This window comes from Tachyglossus aculeatus, chromosome 9, assembly GCF_015852505.1.
Source record: "Tachyglossus aculeatus isolate mTacAcu1 chromosome 9, mTacAcu1.pri, whole genome shotgun sequence".
Lineage (NCBI taxonomy): Eukaryota > Metazoa > Chordata > Mammalia > Monotremata > Tachyglossidae > Tachyglossus > Tachyglossus aculeatus.
This window is the reverse complement of record NC_052074.1, coordinates 54053662-54074800: the sequence shown is the minus strand read 5'-3', so window position 1 is coordinate 54074800 and position 21139 is coordinate 54053662. Positions and strand designations below refer to the sequence as shown.

The 21139-nt window shown below is 41.7% G+C and overlaps 1 protein-coding gene across 2 annotated transcripts in view; it reads right to left on the bottom strand.

The window, feature by feature from the left end:
• MYO3B (myosin IIIB) overlaps nt 1-17755 on the bottom strand; it is a 304584-nt gene extending 286829 nt beyond the window's left edge. For both annotated transcript variants that reach the window (XM_038751211.1, XM_038751210.1), the window contains exons 1-5: nt 17581-17755; nt 16679-16813; nt 14730-14834; nt 14377-14476; nt 11731-11807 (exon numbers count right to left, since the gene is read on the bottom strand). In XM_038751211.1, the coding sequence (XP_038607139.1) occupies nt 11731-11807; nt 14377-14476; nt 14730-14834; nt 16679-16813; nt 17581-17727 (564 nt within the window). In that variant the 5' untranslated portion in view covers nt 17728-17755. The remainder of the gene's footprint in view (nt 1-11730; nt 11808-14376; nt 14477-14729; nt 14835-16678; nt 16814-17580) is intronic.
• Between the last annotated feature and the right edge of the window lie 3384 nt (nt 17756-21139).

Sequence of the window (21139 nt, the reverse complement as noted above, 5' to 3'; positions counted from 1 at the left end):
TAAAATATGCTCTCATGCTCTCTTCTAAGCTAACTGCATTTCTTCATAATATAATTCATCTTTCTTCACAGGGCTTTGACCCACAAATGCTTGTCATTTGGTAGTCTTCAGCTGTGTGGACCGAAACTAGGATGGTATCATGCCCTAATGAAGGCCAAGCATTTTACTTGGTCTTGGAAGGGTCAGGGAGAGGCTGTCATTTGAGATACTCAGTAGCTTGGAACTTATATTCATTTGGGAGAGGCAGTTAAAAGATGGGTGAAGGGAAATATCTACTATTTCCACTCTATATTCCCAAATCCAATGATCTCAATTTGATCACCTGCTCACACCACAGAAGGGGACGGCTGACAAACAAATCTGCCTATATTACTTTTTCACCTTCCTGCTTTAGCCTCCTCCAGGAGGCCTTCCCAGACTGAGCCCCTTCCTTCCTCTCCCCCTCGTCCCTCTCTCCATCTCCCCCACCTTACCTCCTTCCCTTCCCCACAGCACCTGTATATATGTATATATGTTTGTACATATTTATTACTCTATTCATTTAACTTGTACATATCTATTCTATTTATTTTATTTTGTTAGTATGTTTGGTTTTGTTCTCTGTCTCCCCCTTTTAGACTGTGAGCCCACTGTTGGGTAGGGACTGTCTCTATATGTTGCCAACTTGTACTTCCCAAGTGCTTTGTATAGTGCTCTGCACACAGTAAGCGCTCAATAAATACGATTGATTGATTGATTTAGTATTTAATTCTTCCCTTTTCTAGGCCAGCAAATAGTACTTAACACCACAGCCATAACACCTCCCTGGAATGCTAGTAAGCACAGAGATCAACTCTCTCTCCACCCCTATCCTTCTTGCTTCCCACCCAAGAGTTACATTTCAAATAAATCTCTCCCCTTTATGTACCCCTGTAAGACCCTCTCTAAATCTGGAGCAAATGTGGTCCTCTTTAATGGCCACTATACAAGGAGAAATAGCAGAAAGCACCATAAACCTGTAGATTTAGTCTATTTTCAGTCATCTAGCAATGTGACAAGCAGTCCTGATCCTCTCTCTTATCCCACCCTCTCATCACTTCCTCAGCAATTTTCCAGCCTGCCAATTAATCTTCCTGCCAAAGGACAGGCAGGAGAAGGGACACGACAAAATTCTATTTAGTCTGTTCCCCTTTTAGTTAGCAACTCTTGGAATGGTTGATTGGAGAAAATTGAGATGGAAAGAAATTCCCAAAGTAAAACTTCGGCTTATTTATGGCTTTTATTTACCACAGCTAAGCTGTTTTTCTGCTTTCTAAAAATAATCAAGAGCTGGAGAGACAAGTGAAACAAAGTCACTGAGGAGTCTCTGGAAAAGGATCTTTTTTCCCCTCATGCTTTCTCACTCAGGAAAGAGGACAGAAAAAAGTTAAACAAGACATAAGAATGCTCAAGGAAAGAATCACTTCAACTCAAAATCCCAGATGCCTCTTGCCTGTATTTGCGCTAACACACAATGCAGAAACCCCCATGCCAAAGTCTCAAATTTCTTTATCCTGGATGATTGATTTGGTTCAACTTCAATATCTGTCCTCCCTCTTACTAAAACTGTGAGCCCCACGTGGAATTGTGCCTGACCTGATTAACTTGTAGCCACCCTAGCACTTAGTACAGTGCTGGGCACATTGTAAGCATTAACTGAATTTTATTGCATTATTATTATTACTTCTAAGTAACATCTCCTCAGTTTTCCGTCTTGAACTCTCTCTCTTTTTTAAAAAGGTATTTTTTTAAGTACTTGCTATGCGTCAAGCACTGTTCTTAAGCCCTGCGGTAGATACAAGTTAATCAGATTGGACACAGTCCCAGTCCCACACGGGACTTACAGTTTGAGTAGGAGGAACAGGTATTAATCCTCATTTTACAGATGAGGAAACTCAGGCACAGATAAGTTAAATGACTTCCCCAAGGTCATACTGCAGGCACATGGTGGAGCCAGGATTAGAACCCAGGTCCTCTGCCTCCCAAGCACACGCTCTTTCCATTTGGACATGCTGCTTCTCTCCTGCACCACCACATTGGCAAGCATTTACTCTCCCTAGGTACCTCAACTTCTGTAATTTTCTGATGACTATCAGTAGCCTGAAAAGGAGGAAAGTTTTGGAATCTCATATATTTTTTCTGTGCTCTCACTATAAGAAGCTAGTTTCAGGACTACATGAAAGAGTGGACACCAGATGGACTTGGTCTGTTCAAGCTGGCAAACAGTAGAGGAATTACAACTCATTTTGTGCCTCCAAATATCACCTTAACATAGGGAATTGTTCTGTATGGCAAGAGCCTTTGGCTGTCTTTGTAGCAGGGTAATTATAAAAAAGCCATACTTTTCAGAAATTGCATGTACCTTGATCTTTCCTATCCCTTCTACGGGCTTATTAGAAATGGAAGAGGCAATCGAGACTGGCACGCCCTCCTTTCTACTTTTAAAACACTTGAAGACTGATTTACAGCCACAGACACTTTTGTTTCTGCTACTGCTAGCTTCTCCTTTCAGGGTGGACTTGAGTCCTTGTCCCTCTTCTTTTCCTAATGGGTCCTTTTCCATCAAGATTGAGGAAAACAATATATACTTCCCTCCTCCGCTTCTTAGGAAAAGTTATATGCAATGCAGACCCATGGAGCTGTTTTTGGAGCAATAATAATGATAATGGTGACATTTATTATGTGCTTACTATGTGCAAAGCACTGTTCTAAGCACTGGGGAGGTTACAAGGTGATCAAGCTGTCCCACGGGGGGCTCACAGTCTTAATACCCATTTTACAGATAAGGTAACTGAGGCCCAGAGAAGTGAAGTGACTTGCTCAAAGTTACACAGCTGACAATTGGCAGAGCCGGGGTTTTTACCCATGACTTCTGACTCCAAAGCCCAGGCTCTTTCCACTGAACCATGCTGTTTCTCTAGTTCTCTTCTCTAGTTTCCACTTCTCTTGTTGAGCAAGAGCACAGCATTAAGTGGAATGAGACCCGGCAGGGAAATGCAACTCCTGGTGCTTTATTGAGAACTTGCTCCTTTCATTTGGGATATAAAGCCTTATGCCTGTGCTCTCTCTTACATGCATGCCAGATAGGCTTTGATATTTCACCTCCAAAGGATGGGTTGATGTGACTCTCTTCCCCTTCGGCCAGCCCCTACTCTATACTGAGTCCTGATGCATGACTCAACAAGGTGACTAAAACACCCTGAACTTTGGGTTATACTGTGGTAGCGGTAAAAGGATGGCTTGCTCCTAGATGCCTAGCAATTGGTACATCTCTTTCACACCGAGGATCTTTCAGCTCCATTTTCCACTCTGCAGCATCCTTGTGCAAGGTATGAGGAAACCAGGAGAAAAATCCAGCTGAATATCCAGCCTCCTCCAGGGTGCCAATCCATAGTTAGTTTTCCTTCACCTCATGTGAATTACCCACTCAGGACTTACGGGCTCACAAACATTTACTGCAATTTTGTACGACAGTCCCTCGGCATTCGTGGATTTCTTTGGTCACCATTTCACCTCTCCATGGTCAATCGTACCCAATCTCACGGTCACCACCACTGTGGAAGGCCCTAGTCCTGATGTTTTCTGTCTTCTCATTGTTTGTCAGTAGCCACAGTCCACCTCTTCAGGTGCTGGCCGGCCACCTCTCTGCTCTTCCCCTCTGTGGGATGCTCGGATGGTGACAGATTTTAAGATAAACTTTCTAATACAGCTGCCATTAGTCTCAGATTGTATTCATGGTTTTAACACACGCTCAGGGATTTTTCTAACCAATCCCTGCAAATACAAAAGAGCTAGTACACATGTGCGGATGCATGCACATGTACACACACATAATACTAATAACTGTGCATTTAAGTACTTACTATGTGTCAGGCACTTAGTATACTAAGTACTCGGGTGGATAACAAGCAATCATGTTGGACACAGTCCCTGTCCCAAATGAAGCTCACTGTTAATCCTCATTTTACAGATGAGATAATTGAGGCACAAAGAATTTAAATCACTTGCCCAAAGTCACCCAGTGCCAAGTGGCAGAGCCACGATTAGAAACCAGGTCTTTTTTATTTCTAGGCCCACGCTCTATCCACTAGACCATGCTGCTTCTCTACCCTCTGTTTTGGAACTTACTTTTCCATCTTCCACTCTCTTCTTATCTGCAGTTTATTTTGTGGGTCTCCCCCATTAAACTTTTACCCCATACTGTCCTCTCAAGCACTCTACACACAATACATACAGTGCTCTGCATCCACTAAAGTGCTCAATAAATAATAATAATAATCATCCTTGATCTAGGAGCTATGCAAACCTCTGGAAAGGATAGAAGGTCCATACTTAGGAGTAAGAAACAGTTGTGAGCGGGGATCATGTGGAAGCAGTGTTGCCTAGTAGAAAGAGCATACGCCTGAGAATTTGAGGACCCGGCTTCTAAACCTGACTGTCACTCTCCTCCTGTGTGTCCTTGGGCAAATCATCTAACTCTCCGCTGCCTCAATTTCCTCATAAGTAAATTGGGGGCTAAATACCAGTTCCCCCTCCCACTTCAGACTGTGAGGGGCCCCAGATCCCAAATCCCACCCTGTGTAGATGACCAGTGTGCTTTACTATGGTCTTTCCTGGATGCTTGTAGCCTTCTTTGAGAGCCAGCAGGAAAACCTCCCACCTCACTGAATTGTGAAGGCAGATTTGGCCCATAAAGGCTGACTAAATGGAGTCTTAACATTAGAAGATTTCAACAGTTTTTGTCATGTTGCTTTCAATTAACTCTAGTCCTTGCATTTTTTTTATAACTCTACTTTCACCATTTTAAATGAATGGTTCCATAAAGAAACACTCCAGTTTGGGGGGTTCAAACAGGCGTGAGTGGTAGATTATTTCTTGGCTCAGAACAGCCAAATGTCTGAAGTCAGCCCTGAAGGCACGCAGCAGTCCACAGATCATGTATGTGCAGATCATGTGTAAGCAATTTAAATCTCGAGTTTATAATTGGAATTTCTACTGTGAATAAATATTTTTCAAGAAAATTTTTAAATTGCTAGAAACATTTCAGCTGTTAACCTCATGGTCCCAATTAGACTCTTCACATGAGAAACAGTCTTTTTGACACTACAGTTACAGAAACAAAGGGATTTCAGTCTCAGCTCCTACAATGCCAAAAATTATTTAGAATGTCATTTAGCCTGGGGTGACATAATTGCCGATGTTCTGATGGATGCTGGTGAATGTAGTTTTTGCTGGGATGTAGCTAGTTATCAAGGCTAATAGTATTAGGGACCTGGGTGAGGAGAAGGGAGGGATAGGAAATTTTCCATAAAAAGGTAAATTCCTCAACCATTTTTCACACCAAGTCTGACACGTAGCTTGAGGGATGAGGGAGGGGAGTAGGGACCAAGGAGGAAGAACTTCTAGTTATGGAGGCAGAGACCGGAGAAGGGAAGCTCTTTTGAAAATCCTCCTATTTTTTCCTGTTCTTAGTTTACATTTGCTGCTCTCCAGCTCTGTCTCTGGATATTTATTGAGCACATACTTTGAATTTATCAGCTTATCATCTCTTAACAGAGAAATCAGCCTATTCCTGAGGATTCCTACCCAAGGAAGATTGTAGAAGAGCAGACTTTGGCTATACTACAGCAGATGTGTTGTTCCTCTGCTCAGATTATTTAGCTCTTCACTAAAAAGGACAGATGGAAGTAAAATATTTTTCTAAAGAGAAGCCAATTGTTTTCTTCAAACTTGTTTGAGTACAGAGTCAGACCTCTGACTGTTTTCATCAGCTCCACTGAAAACTGTATGCTAAACACATGTTGGAGAAATTTTAAAATTAAATTGACTGCCCACACATCTCCTTCTACAGGTTTTTAAAAGGTACTATTTTCAGAATCTTACACTCCAAGCTCAGGACAACACAGGCAGAACTGGCTGACGGCAGCAGACAAAGAGGCAAGAGGAAGTAAGGGATATGTGAAGAGCAAGCAGCTTGTAGCTGAGAAATAGGGCTGAAAGACCGGGCTGGGGATAGGGGTGAGTCTCAGGAAGAACAATGACAAAAAAAAATGCTCCAAGCCTGAGAGCCAACAAAGAGATGCCAAAAGGGCCTAAACTAATAATAATAATAATAATGGCATTTATTAAGCGCTTACTATGTGCAAAGCACTGTTCTAAGCGCTGGGGCGGTTAAAAGGTTACAAAAGGTTACAAGGTGATCAGGTTGTCCCACGGGGGGCTCACAGTCTTAATCCCCATTTTCCAGATGAGGGAACTGAGGCCCAGAGAAGATAAGTGACTTGCCCCAAGTCACACAGCTAAGTGGCGGATCCGGGATTTGAACCCATGACCTCTGACTCCAGAGCCCGTACTCTTTCCACTGAGCCACGCTGCTTCTCAAACTACTAGGCCAGATAGAAAACAGAGAGTGTTGAAAATTAGTTGGGTGGGAGGAGAGGAAAGAAATGGCCACCTCAAACCCTGAACCAGCTTTCAACCAGCTACGTCAGCAGGGTGCCGAAGGACAAATCGTCAGTCACTCCATCCAGTTTGGGAACAAACTGAGCACTACAGAACAGCGTGAGAGGAATGACTTTGGGAGCTGGGACCAGGTGTCTCCTCCTTATAGATCTGCTCTCTTTTCTACTTCACCCCATGCTCTTTGGATCTCCTAAGATAACCTTTCAGACTGTGAGCCCACTGTTGGGTAGGGACTGTCTCTATATGTTGCCAATTTGTACTTCCCAAGTGCTTAGTACAGTGCTCTGCACACAGTAAGCGCTCAATAAATACGATTGATGATGATAACCTCCCAACTGGCACTTGCTTTTTGTCCCATGCCTTTATTCCTGCATGGATCCCTCACTCCCCTCAAATTATCCACATCACATCCCTCAATGCCTTCAAGTTCTCTTCATAACTCCATACAACAGGCATTCCCATTTTCTGGGCATGCCATTTCATCAGTCACCTTAGCAACAAGGACATTTATTTTTTTTTCCCCCCTCACTTGCCTTTTCTAATCATTTGCCTCAGTCCTCTTACTCTTCCCCCTATATTATATAGCTTAAATACGCTTGTTTCCTCCGTTACAAGTTTCTGAGGCCCGGCACCAAATATTTTATTTTTCTGGTATGCTCTCAAGGGGGCTCAATATAGAGTAGATGCTTAATTAATGTTATTGATGACAAAGGAAAACTGCTCCAGATTGGGTTCCGCAACAAGAGCGTCTATCATTTGCTACAGTAATGGCTGTCTCAATTCCAAGGTGTTGAATGGTCATCGACCCATTCGGTACACTGTAAGTTTGTAGTATCTAAGAGCTTTCCGCACATGGAAAACTCAACCATCTGAGTGGAATTCTGACACCATGAGAGGTTTGAAATTTGGCTCCAAATGATGGCTGTCATCAGATGGGTTGTAACTGCCGAGAGACACTGCTAAAGAGGACTCTGAGTATAAAGCAAGCTGCCAAGGGTTCAAACGTGGGAAAGAATAGTTTTCTGCACATGGGGTGCCCTTTTTAATCATTTAATCTTCCTGTACATCACTAGAAGCCGCTCCATGTGTGCATGTGGAAAGGTGTTTTTAAGCTTATTTCTTACTAATTGTATTAGTATTTAATAAGCACTCACATGGAGAAAAACAGAATGAAGAAATGACATGTTTCCCGCCCACAAGGAACTTACTCTCTAACATGGGTGACAGATGTAACCATATTTCCAACTGCTGTCGTTAAAATAATCAAAAAATAAGGGAAGCAACATGGGCTAGTGAAAGGAGTATGGGGCCTAGGAGTCAGAAGACCTTGGGTTCTAATCTCAGCTCCATTACTTACCTGCTGTGTGACCTTGGGCAAGTAACAAATTCTCTGTGACTCAGTTACCTCATCTGCAAAATGGGGATTAAATACTCCTCCCTCCCATTTAGACTGTGAACCCCATGCAGGACTGTGTCTGTGTCCAACCTGATTACCTTGTATCTATCCCAGAAGTTTGTATAGTGCCTGGCACATAGTAAGCGCTTAAAAAGTACTGTTGGAAAAAATTAAAAAAATATGCAAGTAAATATGCATATATACAAGAGTGCTAAGGATGAGTACAAATAGATTTATAAGTTCCTCCTCCTAGCCCTTCTTCATTCTTCTAGACTGTGAGCCCACTGTTGGGTAGGCACCGTCTCTATATGTTGCCAATTTGTACTTCCCAAGAGCTTAGTACAATGCTCTGCACACAGTAAGCGCTCAATAAATACGATTGAATGAATGAGTGAATTCCAGCGTGACCGAAGTAAACTTACAATATAAATTTTTTTCAACTTCACCATTAATGTTAATACTTTATATATGAATTAAAATGACTTATTGCATATAACCAAAGCTACCCACAGCTATCTTTAGAATGAATTGAATGGTACTGTCCTTGACTCTAGAATAGACTCTTACAATGCTAACTCTCCTGAGAGAATTCTTTCCACTGAGTGTATAAGTCACAATACCACAAGATACATTACAGAATATAATTTTCTTATCGCACTGAACTGCTTTGCTGACACAGTTGTGGTTCCGCAAATCTCAGTACTCTAAAATTAATGTTATTGTACAATATCCATTTCCTCTACCTTACCCAACCTAAGCTTTGCAATGTGACAGTAAGACAATTCCGTTGTCATTTTGCTCTGCCCAAAAGAACTGTACCCTGTGACTGCTATTTAACACTGATTTCACCCTGGCCACAGTTACTTAGATAACCAGTTTGAAGGAAATCACATTCAAATTGGCCTTTTTCAGTTACAGATGCTTTTGAAATGAAGATGAAAATCTCATAATGATAAACTCAAAAGATAAAAAATTCAATTAATCAAAATTAAAACAACCAGTGTCTACTCAGATGGTAATCCCTTAATTTAAAACTTTAAAAACATGGCTATTCAGTAATAGTTCTTATCTTATTGGTTTAGTGTTCCAATCCATAAAAAGTTACTTTTAATATAATTACATATATAAAAAGAGAAGACCAATATACCACCCTGTGTTTTCTTGTCTTATGCTGTCGAGTTGCTTCTGACCCAAAGCGACTCCATGGACACATCTCCCCCAGAACACCTCACCTCCATCTGCAATCGTTCTGGTAGTGTATCCATAGAGTTTCCTACCAAAGATTTAAATACATTTCTACGGCCCATCACATCAAAATACTGATAATTGGAACCGTTATCTATTCAATATCCTAAAATAACTAAAACACTATTTTCAATTTTTTTTATTGATATACAAAGCAAGGAAAACAACAGGGAAGGCACTCATGACTGTGTCAGCTAAGTAAATTCTACATTAGGAAGATAAGCATGCTGTGGGAATGAGATGACTCTTTATTTGTCCCCAATGTTTTTAGCTAGATTTCAGGAATTTCATCAAGAACCACAGAGCAGATCTCTGCCCTTGTAGAAAGCTTGATGTAATTGTTAGTGTCGGCACAGCGCAGCCAGGCAGTTTTACTTTTTACAGTCTTTTATAAAGTCAAATCCAAAAGGACTCCCACACAGTAGACTGCCTAGTACTCTATTTATCCAACTCAGCAGGATAAAGGCCTGACCTGTCCCTGCTGAGATCTGAACCAGTTCCACGGAACAAAGCTCAAGATTAGATAAAAATGATTCCCCAAATAAAAACTGTAGTTATTTGGCTGAAATTTGAAGCTCACCGAGGAAGAGCACAACCTCTCTGCGAGTGATTGTCAACCTTCCCCTGCTGCAAGAGGCACATAAGGCTGAATCTCACAGTCTTTAGATGGTCTATTCATTCATTCATTTGTATTTATTGAGCACTTACTGTGTAGGGCACTGTACTAAGCCCTTGGAAAGTACAATTCGGCAACAGAGACAATCCCTACCCAACAATGGGCTCTCAGTCTACAAGGGGGAGACAGACAACAAAACAAGTAGACAGGCATCAACAGCATCAAAATAGATATACAGAATTATAGATATCTACACATCTTTAAGAAAATAAATAGAATAGTAAATATGTACAAATATACACAAGTGTTGTGGGGTGGGGAAGGGCATAGAGCAGAGGGAGGGAATAGGGGCGATGGGGAGGGGAGGAGGAGCAGAGGAAAAGGGGGGGCTCAATCTGGGAAGGCCTCCTGGAGGTGAGCTCTCCATAGGGTTTTGAAGGGGGAAGAGAGCAGGTTTGGCGGTTGGGAGGCTGCTTTCCCTCAGGTCTGGGGCCTGGATGCTACAGCCTCTAGGGTCCCAAGGCCTGAAAGCTTCAGTATCTCATATCCAGGGCCTGGACCCTGCAGCCTCTCAGGTCTGGGGCGTGGAAGCTACAGCCTTGCAGCCACTCAAAACCAAAATAACCCATCTTCCTAACTCCCTCCCATCACCACATCCACTCTCATCCTTCACAACATCGCTCAAAAGATCACCCACCTGCTTCCAAAAATCTGTGTATCTGATCCCATCCCTTCTTGCTTTGTAGAAACACCTGCATTCATTCATTCAGTCGTATTTATTGAGCGCTGTGTGCACAGCACTGTACTAAGCACTTAGTACACTAAGCGCTGCCTCGACTCTTCCCTCCATGAATGCCTTCTTGAACCATTCACTTTCAAGATATCTACCCTCAAACATTTCCACACCTCCTTTTTCCTAAAGAAAAAAACCAAACACACAAAAACCCCGCTTCTCGGGACCCCACTGGACAGCTCGATTTCTTCTCTCACATTTCTGCCCAAACTTTTCACATGCATTGTACATATCTGCTGCCTCTACTTTCTCAACTTCAACTCCCTTCTTGACTTCTACAGTCTGGGAGAACCATATGCCACTCAGACCGCTCTTCTCCCCAGGTTCACTAATGATCTCCTTCTGGCCAAATCTAACAGACTCTTCTCTACCTTAATATTCCTCCACTTTTTTATGGTATTTGTTAAGTGCTTACTATGTGACAGGTACTGTTCAAAGCATAGGGGTAGATACAAGATAATCAGATTAGATACAGTCCATGTCCCAGATGGGGTTTACAGTCTTAATCCCCATGTTGCAGATTAGGTAATTTTAGCACAGAGAAATGAAGCGACTTGCCCAAGGTCACACAGCACACGAGAGGCAGAGCAAGTATTAGAACCCAGGTCCTCTGACTCCTGGGCGTGTGTTCTTTCCACTATGCCATGCTTCCACCCCTAGTGTTTTAATTGTGCTAATAGTATGTGGCTCAAAGACAGATAATTGGAAGATTTGCTTCCCCTCCGCCCCCTAATTCAGAAAGGCTGGAGTCATGTAGCCAGGGAAATTCTGTCAGGGGACTGTGACCTCATGCATTACTCAACTGGCCTGGGGGTTCACTCAGTGACAGTTGTCACCCAGGAGTGCCGACAGTCCTGTTCTCTCCATCTTACTCCAAGGCTGGCCACCCATACCTTTGGAAATTGCTCTGAGGTTAAGTAGGGTGGTAGTAAGATTAGTGCGGTGAAGAAAGGCTGACAAAGTTGAGTAGGTCATTGTACTGATGCCGATGTTCAAAAACTGGCTTCCCAGGCTAGTCTAGATCTGTGTGGTTCCCCAGAGTTCGTTTTCGTTTTAGTTCGTGTTCTGTGTCTCTGTCTCTCTCACACACACACACAAACACGTTCAGTCATTCACATTAGGTTTGTTACCTTCGAAAGATTCCCTCCAAATACACACATGCCTCTGCAGATATGCCAGTGGCATAGAAACTGTGCTTACCTCGGGTGCCATCCAAAACGGCGTGCCAACTGACGTGTTTCTCCGCAGCCGAGTACTCGTGAGTTGGGCTGAAACTCCTATAATTGAGAGAAGTCTGTAAATTGCAAATAACAGAATTGTCCCTCAAGTCATTCCCAGCTCTAGTTAAGTCACCAGGTAAGGGGATTTTCCCGATGACTACTCCTGCAAAAATCACAGGAAAGAATCAGACAGAGCTCTTGGAAGAGAGACTCACAATTTTCATTTGCACATATATGACTTCTACCTCTAAGCGTAAATTTCTACCTCAGAGACAGAAACATTAAGGAATAGTAAAGACAGTACTTATTATGTGCTTACTGTGTGCAGAGCACAGTGCTAAGCACTGGGAAAGTGTATTCAGGTAGGAATTAGACATGGACCCAGTCCATCGAGGGGCTCACAGTCTATGAATCTAGATGGGGTCGAATTGGCTCAGATAACTGGGCAACAGACAAGGAAGCTTTATTGGCCAAATGATTGGACAGACTGACCAAAACATTTTAGTTTTGAATTTAAGATTGTTGTTGAAGACTGGGGAATTTTCAATGATTTCATTCATGATTTAAGCATCTTGGGCTCCAGCTCCTTCTCTCTACCTGTTACCCACATCAGCAGAAGCATACAGCAACATATGGATTTACTACACTAGCAAAAAAGAATCTATCCAACCTACAGCTAAAATAGTAGACATACCACAAATGCATGTTTGTTGGCAGTCCCACAAACTGAAGATCTGAGATCTGAAGGTGAACCTAAAATTATTAACAACTGAATTACTATATCCAAACAGAACCCAAATGGGTTCTCTCTAAAAAAAATGACAAAAGGGCTTATCAAAATGCAAACAAAATAACCCGAGGCTATTTTACAAAAGTCCTGCTCAAGTTTGAGGTATGCAGTTAACAGCTTCCAACAAAAATAATTTAAAAAGGGGTTTAATGGAAATGAAAAAACTGGAGGTAAAGCCTTCTGACTGAGAATGAGGCCAAGTCATGTCAATTCTGGCATACTTTTGTTGCATGACTGGAATACAGCCAGTCTCTGGGTTAAGAGGAGGATGCTCTCAAATTCTTCAGTCAGACCTCACAAGAAATAGCAGGGAAGGGATGAGGAAAAACTTCACCCTCCATGAAGCAAAAGGAAAGACTCACTCCATTTTTACAACAGTAAGGGTCTGCTCTGGGGGATCCAATAACTCAAAGTTGTCTTGGGGGATGGAGGGGTACAGGCGGGAAAAAAACCCTCAAAAAAAGTCACTCTCTCCTTCCAATGCTCTGACAGAGTGAGGTAGTGTCTTCCTCCAGCTCTTAAAAGCAGGCTCTACATGGTCAGAAGTATTTTTATCACACAATCAATGGCACTTATTGAGCACTTACTCTGCAAAGCACTATCAAATGCTTGGAAAATACAGTAGAGTTGGTGGACCAAATTGCTGCCCACCAGGAGCTTACAGTCTAGTGGGGGGTGGGGAGGGCAACAGATACTAATATAAATTACAGATAGAGGAAATGAAAATGTAAGGATACTAACATAAGGGTTGTGGGGCTAAGGGAGGGGTGACTGTCTAGCACTTAAGGGACACAGACCCAAGTGCACCTGATTAACTTTGCAGGAATGGAGGCCAGAGAAACAGGGCTTGGTGATCAATTTTGGGCATTCTGGTTTAAATCTTAGTTTGAGGTTTTTAAACTCTAATCAAATTTCCTTTAACATGATTTCCAATTCTAAAATTAGAACAGGACATTATTCTGTATAGGAAATAAATTCAGCCATGCATAACTGGGCTTTTGTAGCTCTAGGATCCCCATCCTGGTCAACCTTCCTTCCTTCTTTCGCTTTTTGAAGTGCCCTGGGAACGGAGGTTTAATATATTTCATCTATTTAATCCTTGCGCTCAATAAATGCCATTCCTTGATTGAAGTATTTCACCATGATTTTTATCCACTACTCTCCTCAATTATGCTGTGAGATGAATTAGTACTTTTATCTCCACTATATGCCTGGAGATAACTAAAACAATACAGAATGGATTGTTAGATACAGATATCAACGTAAGGGTCGCAGGAGATACTTAATAGCTTTCTGAAAGCACAAAGCACTACCGCTCACTATTTCCAACTCAAATCAATGGTTCTAGTTCAACCAACCACATATTTAACGACTATAATCACAAATGAAATGGATCTGTTAGTTTTTGGACCCACAGGACCACTTCTCCTTCTGCTCACTGGGAGCAAATGTGCCTAAGGCTAGTGAAAGTCATTTAGAGACCAAACTGCTTCCTTTAATATGCAAGAGAAGAAATGTCAAAATTTAAATTAAAGGCAATTGCTCTAAGAAACATATTTTACCAGAATACCGAAGAGTTTATCAACAAAATGTATCCTTCGAACATTTCTATTCTTATTCTTAATAGGAATTTTTAAAACCCAGAATGGATTATCTTACAGCATTTCCTAGGGTGCTCCATCTGCTCAACCGTCTCCTGGGTAACATATACTTCTCCCTGGAAAAGCCACAGAGCCTAAGACATCCGAGAAACGCCTGGATCTTCTGGGACAACATAAATTGTCGCCTTTGGCTATACTGCACACATCAACAAAACAAATGGCAAGCAGTCATTACCAAAGTCAACGAGCTTAACTCCTCCTTCTGTTGTCAGAAGAATGTTATTCCCCTTGACATCACGATGGATGATTTGGTTGCTGTGCAAATGCTGAAGGCCCTGCATGTCAAACAATCAACAAGGAAAAAGAGTTTACATCCTAATTATTAAAACTCACACTGTTATTAAGAAGCTTAATGACGACAATTTGCATTTGCACTATGGAAACATCTGTCTAAAGGATCACAAGTTAGGTACACCCTCTGCCACTGTAATAGCCAGCATTATTATAACCATTAGGAGAGTGGAGAGTATATGAGTTGGTTTAACTGCACCCTCTGTTATCATGGCACAGGGGGAGGAACAACCTTACCAGGAGAGCGCCATACAAGATGTAGGAGATGACAGACTCTTCCAATCGCTGGCCACCCCTCAACAGGTCTTTGACGAGCTCGGTGACAGAACCCCCATTACACAACTGCAAAAATAAAGGGAAGAAGAGGAGGAGGGAGGACAAAAACAAATATAAAGAAAAGCAAGCCATTTGATTACTCAAGGATACTTTAATTTAGAGCTTACAAAAACACTCTGTACCAGACCTACAAATCCTAGCTTGACTCAATTAGACTCCATTTCCAATTGTACAGGATGATCTAGTTCTCACTTGAGTTCATATCATTCTGGTTGATTATTTATCCATGTCAGCATATAACCAAAAGCGGACATTAAATGTAACTACAAATGAAATCTGAAATGTCACGGCACTATTTTGTGGTTAAGAAAAAAAAGGCAAACTTACAGACTCTGATATTGATTTACTGAAGTATTTTCCCTCAGTGGTGAGCACTGTCTTAAAAAACAAAAACTTTGCCTTTGTGGGAAGGAAAGACTGGAAAAGGCAAGATTGATGCACTTGATAACTGGGGGGCAACAAATTACAGTCATTTCAAACCCTCACTTCATCAATGTTCCTTCTGGCAGGCAATATAAACCCGACAGCAGCCAATATCTCTATGCCCAGACTCCATGGCAGGCTCTGCCAACGGTAGAGTCTGATCCACAAAGAAAAAAAAGTCACAGCACTTCCCATTAATGGTCTGCCATACATCAAAAGGAGGGAAGAGGTAAAATTAGAACATGTGTAAATGCATTTTCACCCACACCATTAGTTCAGCATCCTTACACAGGCAAAGCATTTCTCCCCTCCTATGGCCCTACTTGGCCATTTTTCCTTTTAAAAAATTTCAGTGCTGCCATTGCATGTGCCTTTGAGAGTAAAGGAAAGGCCCTTGCTTTTCTTGAAGTTGTCTTCATTCTCCCTGCCAATCCAATCAAATTTACTGAGTGCTTTACTTTGTTCAAGAGCACTATATTAAGCGCTTGGGAGAATACAATGTAACAGAGTTGGTGGTCACATTCCGTGCCCACAACATGCTTAACTGTTCCACAAGGGAAAATCACGGTGATCAAAATGCAATACTGTTACCTCAGCACTGAATCTGCCTTGTGGAATCTGTTAAAATCAAGACCGAGTTTTGTATGACTGGTATAACTACATGTAGTATGGGGAATGGGGAAGAATAAGAAGTGTCCCAAAGTCCCCTATGGTCCTAGAAGCTGGAGGGGACACCAGTCACATATACTCTCCCAAGTGTATATTTAGTACAGTGCTCTGCACATAGTAAGTGCTCAATAAATACGATTGATTGATATGGTTTTACTCTGGACTGTTCAGTTTTCATCTGGTCAGTCCCCTCTCCAGGACCGATATGATACTAGAAACTTCTATGATTACTGGTATTTTACTTCTCACAATTGGAAGACCTGGAAATTTGGGGCATTGGAAACAGTAGAAAGGGGGCATAGAATGTGCGGAAGGAAAAGACAAGGAGACAACAGTGGTAAATAGGCGCAGAACCAATGGAAATTTTGCAGGACAAACCAGTTGAGTTCTGAAAATGATTGGCAGGGCTTAATAGCAAGCCTTTAAATTTAGTTTTTTTTTTAAACTTTATTTTCATAAGCTATTTTCCCTTAGGTTCATAACAATCTGGCAAAATTGGGAATCAAAACACTGCTTTGCCTTTCAGGAATTCCTCAGAGTGCGGGTTCCTCCCAACCTTCCTCCGGAACATGCACAGAGGGAGAATTATCAAAAAATAGCCAAAAGAAAAATTATAAAGATCTAAAAAAGCACAATCTGACAAAGGTGCTTGTGCCATTCAGGACTGTGGGGTACCCCCAAGGCAACTAGGGCTACTTCATCGGTATCAGACCCTATATGTCTTTTTTGCATTGAATTAACATTAACATGTTTCTTACCTCTAGAACAAGCCACAGCTGTCCTCCCACATATTGGTCTGCTTTGTAAAACATCCCATAAAACTTTACGACATTTGGATGATTAGGAAGAAACTGCAAAATGTTGTATTCTGCTTCAATTTCCTCATCCATATCCTAAATAGAGGAAAAAAATGCATGCTGAATTAAGTCCTTATACCACGACAAATGCACTGACAATCAGAAAGAAAGATATACTGAAGCAAGTTTTCTTTTTTTTTTAATGTCGTCACTGTTGCAGTGTCTTAAAAACACTTTCAAATCTCAAAACCTGATTAAAATCTTACATTAATGTTACCACTTTTTATAGGTTTTTTCCCTCTAAAATTCAAACACCTGTCATCAAAAGAGTCACCTGTTTTGTTCAAAAGGATGCCGACTCCTCATGCATAAAGGATGCAGCATTAATCCCTCAGTACATTTTAGCAAGAAAAATACTTAGTAATTAATTTTCAACATTTACATCATCAAAATTTAAAAAAAATCAACCTGCTCAACATAGGTGACATTTGCATTCAAACTGAACCAGGCCCATTTGTTAACAGCATTAACCTATGCAATGAATACAAACTTTATAAAGGTTACAAAACTTGGCTTAAAAAAAAGTCATATTTCAAATTTAGCATTTTCCAATAGCCTGGAGCAGGACAAAAATATTAACAAAACAAAGTTATTAAGTCTTACTTTAGAGTCATATGGGTAGAAAGTGAGAGCTAGAGGATTAATTCATGATTCCACCACTCAAATGCTATAAGACCTAAGTTTTATGAAAATATACACCTATGCAAGAGTTATGAGAATAAGTGAATTGAGCACAAAGGTTGTAAATGCAAATCATTACAGGTTTTTTTTTTATTCTTACTTTTATTGCTATTACTACTTACACTGATAGGATCCAGGATTTTTACTGCTGCCAGGCTTCCATCTTTCTTATTAGATACCTTATAGACTTTTCCATAAGTGCCCTTGCCAATAGTCTCTATAATCTCCCAAGTATCTGAGGGATCAGGAAGTGACTCCAGGCCAAGCATATTGGGATTATATTGAAATAATCCAAACAACGGTTTCCTGTGCAGAAGGGAAAACTTTGTTACGAGGAATGTACCACTGGATTAGTTAGGAATTCCACTAGCTGGATACTTTTGTGTTTTTTAAAACAGCTGTTTTAGGTTGTGTTTTCCTGAACATCCAGAATTAGAGGTTGTCATGAGACATGGAGGTTGGGGGAGGAGACACATTACTTGAGTACTCTCAGTGATGAAAAGAACAATGAAAATGAGGTTTACAAACCTATTACAGGGGAGGAACACTCAATAACAAAGGGTGAAGAGGTGTTCTAGTCAGATCTGACTTTAGTTTAATGTCATATTATCAGGTGTCAAAATGTTCTACGTGATGAAGTGGGAGCATGACCAGACATCCTCATTTCCTAGGTCATGGGTTCTAATCCCAGTTCTGCCACTCGCCTGCTGTGTGATCTTAAGCAAGTTACTTCACTTCTCTGGGCCTCAGTTACCTCATCTGTAAAATGGGGATTGAGACTGTGGGCCCCACATGGGTCAGGGACTGTGTCCAACCCGATTTGCTTCTATCCACCCCAGTGCTTAGTATGTCTACATGGCAGATGCCCAGAAGAAACAGAAGCTAAGCAGCACAGTCCCTAGAGTCAAAAGCTTAGTACAGTGCCTGACACATAGTAAGTGCTTAACAAATACCACAATTATTATTAAAAATAATAAACAATATACTGTGATAAAGGCAGAACCTCCCCATACATTCTAAAGCTCATTTCAGGCCAAGGCCTGTAGGGATCTAAAACTGGCACTTTTTGCCATGAAATTCTCCTGAATTTTATGAAGATGATGACTGCAAGAGGCCTCTATTTGAGTCAGCAGCCAAGAAAAATGCCAGGCTGGTGCAGTCTTATGGGTGGGAGGGGATTGGGACAAGTTAACACCATGTGGGGCCCCATAATCAGTCAGGGGAAAGGCAGTTTAAAGAAAGGATGCTTCCACCCCTTAATACTCTTCCCACCATCCCAGGTGGCTCCACATTCCAGGAGTGGGGGTGGAAGGAGCAGCTGTCATATGGAGGTCAACAACAGCAACATCCCAAAGGCAACTTGAGATAAAATGGTCAGGTACTCTGAAATCTGCAAAGATTAGCCATGTGTGACAATCCCGAAATGCAACCATTGGGCATGTCTACATGGCAGATGCCCAGAAGAAACAGAAGCTAAGCGGCACAGTCCCTAGAGTCAAAAGCACATTTAACAAGGACATTGGAGGGCAGAGCCTTTACACCAAGCCCTGCAGAAGTGCAAAACTCACTTCCACTGATTTCACAGAGAAGCAAATTTGTATTTATTTGTTCTGGGGCTGAATAATAGGTATACAAGCACACTCTGCCATTAACCACAGGGGAGGAGACTTCAGTCTTGAGCAGCAGGCTTTAATCAGAGCTCAACTGCTGTGTGTCCACCCAACAGGAGTGGAATATCTCAGCTTCACGCTCTGATATTCTAATTTGCACCTCTAATTCAAGTAATTTCCTATACTGTAATCCTCAATTTCAGCCTCTTAACCTTGAGCAAACAATCTTAGTGAATCTCTCTCTGTGCTTCTTCTCCAGTTTTACGTGGACATTTTATGACCCCTAAAGCTATCGGTTTTGAGAGCAAAGAAAACATCACACGATTCCAGAATTCCGATAAATACAACCTAGACATCAATCCCCCTTTAAGGACACGACAAGCTTTTGTCTAGACTCAGGCTATGATGAGTGCTCAGGTCAGCCTGGTAGCAGTTTGGATTAAGAAGAATGGGTTTATTCTAGAGATGCTGTGAAGGTAGAACCATCAGGGTTTGATGACAGATTGAATACTTGGGTTGAATGAGAGAGAGAAAAGTCGAGGATAACGCCAAGATTACGGGCTTGTGAGATAGGAAGGATAGTAGGGCTGCTATACACCGTGATGGAAAAGACTTGGGGAATACGGGGTTTGGGTGGGACAATGAGTTCTGTTTTGAATATGGTAAGTCTGAGGCATTAATGGGGCACGTCCAAGCAGAGATGTTCTGAAGGCAGGAAGAAATGTGAGAATGGAGAGAAGGAGAGAGAGGTCAGGGCTACAGAGGTAGAACTGGGATCTGCATAGAGATGGTAGTTGAACCCCTGGGAGTGAATGAGTTCTCCAAGGAAGTGGATGCAGATGGAGAATAGAAGGGGATCCAGAATTGAACCTTGAAGGACACACACAGTTAAGGGGAGCCCCTTAGCACCACTTTATGATCTCATTCATTCAATCGTATTTACTGAACACTTACTGTGTGCAGAGCACTGTACTAAGCGCTTGGGAAGTACAAGTTGGCAACATATAGAGACGGTCCCTACCCAGCAATGGGCTCACAGTCTAGACCTCATAACCATTTTTCAAGTTCTAACAGGGGCTTGGCAACTCTAGGGCTAATAAAACATGTCTAGGAGAGATGGTCAAGGAAGAGAAGGGCTAAAAAGGACTAAAACTATTACCTCAGCAAGCAGTACCATAAAAGTACAGTGTCAAAGAGAAATCAGCAAGGTAAATGACCTGCCAGAGACTGGATGATAGAAGGCTATAGGGTTGAATCTGATCTCTGTTGGCATTAGGTATCCCAGATGGAACAGATCCCAGGAGGCTGGGTTCCATTTCATGACCAAATTTGTTCCAGGTCAGTACTTTGGTGGCCCTGAGAATGCTGAACAAGCTACAGGCTTGGAACCAACAAGATCTCCAACTGATCCAGTGCTGGCCTGGTCCAAGATCGCATTCCCCGGTGGCCTCCTTTTACACCCCTCATTCCCTCCCTTGACCTTATCTACCAAGCTAAACCTTATCTGGAGATCCTGGAATCAAACTCAGCCTCCAGAATGGTGGTGGACTGTTGCCAGGCTGTTCATCTCCCTTACTCCTCTCTTTCAGTGGCTTAAAGCAGAGCCTGGAGTTAGTATTATCTGGAAAGCATACAGTTTGCTATGATGGAAAAAGTAGGAAATTTTAAATACCCCGCAACAATAGTCACCTCACTGAACACTTTGGACATAATTACCCTAAAATAACGGTTATTGCTATAAGGTGCCTTTCTCTTGAAGATCAAAGAGAAATGTAGAGATTTTAGGAGAAAGTAAGACTTTACAAACTGTGATTGGATGGCTTTGTTCAGAGGCTGGAGGTTGAAAATCCATTTCAGAACTATGAATCTAAAATGAAAAGCTTCTGGTTAAAAAGATGAGATGCCTTTATGGAAAAACCTTAAGACTGTCCCTGATCTTTGACTATCTATTACACTCTTAAAATACTCTCACGACCTCAAACCTTGAACTGATAATATTTACTAAACAAATGGACCATTCTCTTATCACCTGCACATTGCCCAGAATTCTTCTGCCTCTGCGGCACTGTAT